The sequence below is a fragment of the Asparagus officinalis genome, chromosome 5 (assembly GCF_001876935.1).
Source record: "Asparagus officinalis chromosome 5, Aspof.V1, whole genome shotgun sequence".
Classification (NCBI taxonomy): domain Eukaryota; kingdom Viridiplantae; phylum Streptophyta; class Magnoliopsida; order Asparagales; family Asparagaceae; genus Asparagus; species Asparagus officinalis.
Window position 1 is genome coordinate 7,131,453 of NC_033798.1, and position 8,252 is coordinate 7,139,704.

General features: G+C 33.1%; 1 protein-coding gene across 1 annotated transcript; it reads left to right on the forward strand.

The window, feature by feature from the left end:
• On the forward strand, window positions 2,976-7,781 carry LOC109843359 (vacuolar protein sorting-associated protein 2 homolog 1). The gene is made up of 5 exons (XM_020412291.1): window positions 2,976-3,189; window positions 3,263-3,393; window positions 6,078-6,182; window positions 6,803-7,063; window positions 7,493-7,781. The coding sequence occupies exons 1-5, from the start codon at window positions 3,153-3,155 to the stop codon at window positions 7,628-7,630; spliced, it is 672 nt and encodes a 223-aa protein (XP_020267880.1). The 5' UTR covers window positions 2,976-3,152; the 3' UTR covers window positions 7,631-7,781.

Genomic DNA, 8,252 nt, shown 5'->3' on the forward strand with positions numbered 1-8,252 from the left:
TTTTAATTGGCATTTTAATCGGATTAGATTAGCATAAGACCCTAATCACCCCCCTCTAGGGTCTAACAAGACCTTTTAGGATTTGAGAGACTAATGAGTTATTGGGATTTGAGAGACTAATATAGAATTATTAAAAATATGAAGGACTAATGCTAAAAATGTTTTAAATCTTATACTTTAGTACCTTCTATTTTCCCTATTTTGCACCTATATACCCTCAAATTCAAGTTTTTAAACTTGAGCTTCAGTATATTATTGTACTCAAACATGAGTACATACCATGAATATTCCCACATGACACATACCCTTGTTTGGTATGTGAAAGTAGAATGCTTATTCTTATTTTCTAAACGCAACGTATTTTTGAAAGTTGAAACATAATGCACATTCCCATGTACCAAATTAGACATTACATCCTATAAAACTAATATAGTTCTTTAAATAATTTCAACCAAAATTTGAATATGAGTATTTTTGAATGTTCACGAATATTTATGAAGTATTATAGTATATTAATTTGACTAATAATTTATAGTTGAGCACTAAATTGTGTAATTAAAAAGAACCTTTTATTTGATGAAAGAATGTTAAAAAAATTGACATAGAGCTTTTTAAGTTTATAAAAGTATTAAAAAAGCATAACAATGTGCGTATAATAATACAAAGTATGAGGAAAAATATCTAAAAAGTATTTGAAATTAAACAAATCGAATATGTAACTACTTGAATTCTATTGTTTATGAATTAGATACTAAAACCTATTTATTTATTGGTAAATAAAATACAAAATCAAATATGTCTGAATAGTCGAAGGAGCAATTTGATACGTGGGAATGGATAGGAATAGAATACGCCTATTCTTGCTTTTGTTTCAAGCTTTACCAAACACAATGTGTTTTTGAAGTTGGAATGGAATGCACATTCCCAAGTACTTAACGATATTTCATTATAAAAAAATTTATCGAACAAGATGTTACTCCTATGAAACAAACCAATTAAATTCATGTCCTAATTAAAAAAAATATTATTCATGAAAAGTACAAGAAAAAAAATTATTCATGAAGAACATATTGAACTATCATGTCCTAATTAAAAAAACAGTATTCATGAAAAGTACAAGAAAAATCAGCAAATACTTATAAATTTTCATACTTTATTCTAAAAATACTGAAGAAATCATAAACTTAATATAAAATTTCATATAAATAATATTGCAATAGAAACTAAAGTGAAGCCATTGATCAACTACGTTGCGAGATATAATAAACTAGATAAGATAAGAAAAATCGCTATAATGGATAAAAAATATGCACATGATGCTTAGTTACCATAGTGTAAGTAAAAAAAATTAAAATTGATATTTTTCTTTTCTCTATATAATGGCACGACTCTGCAAGTATCCTTATTTGGGGATATGACTACCAACAAAAGATCAATTTTTAAGAACACGATCAAAGATAAACATGTAATAGTACTGTCAAATTTCAAGATCTTTAAATATGAAGGTAATATATTTTACAACTAAAATTCTTATTAAAGGCCACTAAATATAAAATTCATCTTATACCTGTCTCAAATTTGTATGAAAGATATGCATGTCATCGTAAATTATGCTAATAATATATCAACTTATTGAAGAAATAAGAGATAGATAAGCAAATCAAGCAAACATCCATATAACACGATAAAAAAAAAATATTACACTTTAAAGCTAATATGCATGGCTCATTCAGAACAAGCTGCTAAAACAAAAGCATCTTCATCAAGGCTCTTTATAAATACAACACAAATTTAAATTATTTAATATTTTTAAAAATAGCTTAATTTTTTGAGTAAAACCATGAATCTTTAAAAGTGATTTTCATGAACTCTTTTAATTTTTTATATGGATATGTTGATGCTTTTATCATATAAAAGTGTACTAGAGTTAGTATTAATATTTATTTTATGATTTTTTTAAAGTCTATCAGTGATTAGCAACAAAATATATATTCCCATTAGTTTCATTCTAGCCCACTTTTTACTAATCATTTTGTCTTATTGGCTTTAATTATTCATCCTTCTTTTATAACATTATCTTTTCAAGTGTTTTTCACTTTAACAACATTATACCTTCTTAAGTCAAGCTTGGTTTCATGCCGATCTAAATAACGTGAAAATTCAAATTAGTTTTAGATTATAGTTATTTCTTGTCAATTCAATTATTACATGAAAATTTTAAATTTGGTGTAGCCCATTCAAACAAGCATTAAAAAAAATAACCACAATAGTAAAGTTTGAAAACACAAGTGGGAAAAACAATCAAAGTGGAACTGAGAAACAAATTTTAGTAAAGAAATAAATCAAAAATACTTAATCATAATATTTAATCACATGCATTGCACGTGCATAAATCCGATTAGCAGCCTAATCACCATCCTAAACAGTCGGGGTTGTCAACCCCGACTATTTAGGAGGGTGTTAAACCCTAATTAGAAGCCTTAAACCCTAAAAATTAATATCCTAAATAGCCGGGGTTGCCAACCCCGACTGTTTAGGAAGGTGATTAAGCTGCTAATCAAAAAATCGGGTCGGTTTTGATAAAAAAATAAGATCGATTTAAATAAAAAAATTGAAATGGGGCTGAAGTGAAAAATTGTTCTTCTTAAAATGAAGGAAGGAAGGAAGAAAGGAAGGGTTATGGAAGAGGGTCACCTTGCGTTATGGGTTGTCGTCTATCAGAAAATTAAGAAATTAAAAAAGGGTAAACAAGCCAGTCAAATTATAAAATGAAGCCCTTCCAATGAATAAGTTAGTTTAGCTGTGGATTGGGTAACCAGAAAGGTTATTAAATTAATAGATTATTACTCCAGTAATTTCGGGTGTGGATACTATTTAGCGGATCCGAGCCAAAGCAACCAGCATCTATTTATCGGATTCGGGTTAGGACACTAATAAAAAAATTTCCCAAACCAAAGCGAGTATGTATTAAGTTAATAACCAAGTTGGCGCAAATAAAACCCCCAAATTGGGACTATTTTTGTAAATTCCTGCGTTTTCAGTGGAGATCGAATCATCGAAACAAACATCTTCATCTCAGAGGAATCACTCGATTTCTATAGCCCGATCTCGTTTCGATTCATCAAAATTTTCTTCGATTTCAGTCAACGACGATGAGTTTTCTCTTCGGCAAGAAGAAAACCCCTGCGGGTAATTTTTTTTCTTTTGGGATAAAATTAGGGTTTTCTTAGTTGATTTTTGATGGTTAGGGTTTTGATTGCAGAGCTGTTGAGGGAGAATAAGCGGATGCTTGATCGATCGATTAGGGAGATAGAGAGGGAGAGGCAGGGATTGCAGAATCAAGAGAAGAAGCTCATTACTGAGATCAAGAAGACTGCCAAGCAAGGGCAGATGGTAATTTTCTCTTTGTTTGATTAATTTATGTTGCATATTGTGAATCATAACAATTTATGTGTTGAATTTGAAATCTTGGAAAAAATTCAACCTATGAGGGCCATGCTCATGATATGTCAGGTCATTTTCTGTGATCTAGTAAATTTTGTAAATTATTCAAGATGCTTATCATGTGTGTCATCTTAGTGCTTGGAGTTTCAAATTGACTATAAATTTTTTTTTTTCTAAACATGTCATAGAAGGACCTGAAAATTATGCGTTCCCCTCGTTGCAAACACCAACAATAGAGTACAAAATACACAAACAATTGGATAACCCATCACAAAAGGAGGCCGGATCGACTTCAAACCGTACTACAGCTTCATGGATGCACCATCTTCTTCTATTCATCTGTAGTTATTACAAGATACAGCTTCATGGATGCACCATCTTCTTCTATTCATCTGTAGTTATTACAAGATATAATGAGATGTATCGACTACAAATACCCCAACAAGTAACACTCACCTTAAACAACTACTACTCCTTACGACCATCAGCTTTAGAACAAATAAATGACCGAAAGGAAAAGGAAAAACAACTAAACTTACCCCTAATTCTCTACTTAAAGAGGTTAGAATAACTAAATGAGAAAGAGGTAGCATCTTTTCTTCCTTAAAAGTCTAGTCTAGTATCTCAAAGAGAGACTTTATAGAGAGTGGAGTGGGTTGCCGGGTTTGGTGGAGCGGTTGGTTTTAGTAGAGCAGGTTGGACCGGGGGTGTATCACAAACCCTATTCTTTTGGTGAGAGGAGAGCAACTGTTGTAGAATCAACTATTGGGAATCTAAATACCGCCTGATCCATTTGGCAGTAAACTGACTAAGTTCAGGCGTACAACAACAACGTGCCAACAACAAATCATTTATCCTGAATTTTCGTTGTCAGCTACATGCATCTTATTCTCCCATTTAGATCTGTGAAGAGCTATCTCCTCAGTTAATATAATTGTTATCATATTATTCTTAATTGCTTTCAACCAAGTTCCCTTGGACTTATCCCTGGCCTTGTTTCATTAACTATAATCTTATCAATCCTCCTGATTGGTGCATCCATTACATTGAATCGAGCATGTAAGATAAAATTAAAGGCATTGAAATCCTGGCTCATGGTTGATTAGGTTATAAATTTGATTGACCTGTCAAGAAAAAGGCCTCCATTCTATATCTTTTGGGGTCTGCTTGATGAGTGATGATCTTTCTTTTACATTCAGCTTTGGAGCCATCTCTCTTTGGCGGGTATGTTCATATGCAATTCTTTAAGATCTCATAGTATATTATGTCCTACATCTGGGAGATGAAGCACCGACAAGAGCCTTGGTTATACAAAAGGTTTACACATCTTCTTGAGATGTTCACTAGTAAAAAGAGGATCTCTCACTTGAACATGACATATGATGATATGAGCAGTTCTACATGAAAAGGGGAGGTGACTCCAGTATCTGAGCATTCAGAAGATCCTGAGACAAATTTTCCTTAAATTTGAGAAGAGACAAAGTGATACTTGATGAATTTATGAATATGTGAAGTTTATTTTGTAGTAGCCTATTAGGAACTGAGAAACCAGCATAATTGTATAAGCTTATTGCTCCATGATAGTTTTATTGGCCTAGTTGAGTGTAAATACTTGCAATCATCATTTTTCTTGATTTCGATACAATAGCTATTAGTATATCTAAGATCCAGGTGGCTATGGATTCGGGAACTTATTGGTGTAAATGTTGGTAAAAGACAACGTTTTATATATTGTCCAGCGCCTTCTTATTTTTAGTCAGACAATCGGATGGAAACATGTAAAGACATTCTTGAGAATTGAATCGCCAATTCTATCTGGTTCTGTTGTCAAGAATGTGTGGTTGAGAAATTGAACTTGTTATGTTGACTTTTGGCGCTCACATGCTTTGGAAATGTGTGCATGTACGATATAATATTAAATTCCATACTCATTTTTCAAACAACTATCTAGGGCATCTAAGTCATGTATAATGTGATGGTCACTGATTGATTGGTTTGGGTTTTTTGTGTGCACGACTTATCTATTACATTTATCGTCATTGATCACTTTGCCTGATTTAACTAGTTGAGCTCTACATTATATTTCTATTTTCTTTACCCTCTAGTCAGCATTTGTTCACAGTAAGAGATGGAGAAACCCCGCAGCTTGCAGCTTCTCGCTCTATTGCAAAACCAACTTATTTTTGCTCAATATTGCTTCAAATGAGCGGGAAAGAGGAAAAGAGGAAATTAAGATACAACACAGGACCAGGTGCTGCATGATGTGAATGCAGAGCAGAGATGTCATGTTATTACGTTAAAGCATGTAGTTGATATGCCCAAATTAGGTTGTGAATCTGGCATGATAGTATAGTCTAAATTAACTTTGAATATTCATTTTCAGAAGCCTTACAGAAATCCTTTGCATATTTCTGGGAATTCATGTAGTCAAACTTCTTAGCTCAACCATTGCTTGTGAAATGCTAATAATACTTAATTTGCAGCATCTTGAGAATTAGATGCCTTTTTCCTGCTTGCATAGCTTACCTTGTTGCAGCTTCATCTTGCTGTTCTTGCCTCTGGAGCTGTCCAGTTCTAATTACTTTTCCACGTTATGTTACTTTTGCTTCATAACAATTCATCATTACTTACAGGGTGCTGTCAAAGTCATGGCAAAAGATCTTATTCGAACAAGGCATCAAATCACCAAGTTCTATGCTCTCAAATCTCAGCTCCAAGGTGTTTCTCTTAGAATACAGGTATATTTCCTTTTTTGTCTGACTTTATGGGTGCATTTGGATCAAAGCTTAGTATGCTGTCAATCAAGCTTCCCTGCCAATTAGGAGGCCACAGCTCATGGACTCTTTTCCCAAGTCACCCTTTGAATCTTCTATAACCACGTCTACCAGGTTTTTTTCAGTCATAATACCCAAGATAGAGTAAGGTTGGATTTGGGGTCAAAGTAAGCATGTCCTTTGATGTTTTTAAACTATCATACTTAGCAGGCGACAATCTGTTGATATCTTGCACACATTATCAGTTCTAATGTCATAGGAGAGCTATTTCTTCTTACTGCTGTGTCAAAAATGTTAGATGCAGATTCCCTCCGCCCGCCCGCCCCCCCCCCCCTCACTTTGAAGGCAATATAATAAAACTTGAGCACAGTTTTCCTGGAATTTCAATCAGTATTTGGTATTCCCTGAAATCTTTTAATGAGAATCATAATTCATGAATATAAAGGTTGTTTATGTTGTATATTGTATTAAGGATGGAATTTAATTTGAAAATGTATGCATGTAACTAATCACACTTTAAGATTAAGTTTTTTTATATTATTGATGTTATGCAATGCCATTTATAGAATTCCTGATGCCCGCAGACACTGAAATCTACACAAGCAATGGGTGAGGCCATGAAAGGTGTTACAAAAGCAATGGGACAGATGAACAGGCAAATGAACCTCCCTGCTTTGCAGAAGATAATGCAAGAATTTGAGCGACAAAATGAGAAGATGGAAATGGTAACCGAGGTTATGGGAGATGCCATTGATGACGCCTTGGAAGGAGATGAAGAGGAAGAAGAAACAGAAGAACTAGTGAGCCAAGTCCTAGATGAGATTGGCATCGACATCAACTCAGAGGTAAAGTGAAAGAGTAAAATTTCACAATAGTACCATAATTTTACTAGTGAAAACTACCATGACCGCTTTTCAGTAAATTACTATACTAGACAACAATTAAGGGAAGTTATCACCTGTGATTTTGCTCTTATTACTATATATATATGTATGTCTCTTCTAAATTACTTTCATGAACATTGTGAGTTGATAGATATAAACATAGTAGTTTAGCCCTTTTATTGAAGATGTTGACGCCGTCAGCAACAATTTCCGACAGTTCATGATATTTTTCAACCCTTTTGAAAGTTCGAAGTAGTTTTCAATATTAGAAAGCTATGTGTAGTTTTATGCAAAACGCCCCAAAGTTCATAGTTTTGTTGAAATTTACCCGAAATAGAAAGACTAATCTGCTGCGATTTAATGTTACTATGATTTATTTGGTTTTTGCAGCTTGTGAAGGCTCCTTCATCTGCGGTGGCTGCACCTGCTGCAGCTGGCAAAGTTGCTCAAGCTGAAACAAGTGGAACTGATGGAGGCGGGATTGATGATGATTTACAGGCGAGATTAGATAACTTGAGAAAAATGTAATTGATTTTCATTGCAAAGGTTGAGACAGTTGCCTGGGGAGCTATGTATTATAAATACCCAACTCTTGCTATTCTCGCTGATTTAGTAAGACTAGGTTTTATGCACGTGTAATGCATGTGGTTATATATTATGGTTAAGTATTTTTTATTTATTTCTTTACTAAAATTTGTTTATCAGTTCTACTTTGATTGTTTTTGCTCATTTGTGTCTTTAAACTTTAGTATTATGATTATTTATTTTCTTTAATGTTTTTCTAATGGGTTACACCAAATTTAAAATTTTCACGTTAATAATTGAATTGACAAGAAATAAATATAATCTAAAGCTAATTTGAATTTGCACGTTATTTGGATCGACATGAAGGGGCTGTTTGGTTGGTTTCCTAAAAACCAAGAAAAGGAAATCGGTACAAGGAAATCAATAAAATAATATTTTTATCCATTTCCATCCCTAAAACTCACCCACAACATCCAATAAAATATTATTTTTATCCTCCAACTCATCTCATTTCATCTCCTTTCTTACCTTTAAAAATAAACCAAACACAAGAAATGTGTCACATCATCCAACTCATCACATCTTATTTTATCTCATTTTTAAAAATTACACACATCATCCAATA

Bases quoted from the DNA above. Each gene is read 5' to 3' on its own strand.
- LOC109843359 (XM_020412291.1), top strand. From the start codon at position 3,153: ATGAGTTTTCTCTTCGGCAAGAAGAAAACCCCTGCGG. The intron at 3,190-3,262 runs GTAATTTTTTTT...TTTTGATTGCAG, and splicing joins CAAGAAGAAAACCCCTGCGG to AGCTGTTGAGGGAGAATAAG. The intron at 7,064-7,492 runs GTAAAGTGAAAG...TGGTTTTTGCAG, and splicing joins GCATCGACATCAACTCAGAG to CTTGTGAAGGCTCCTTCATC.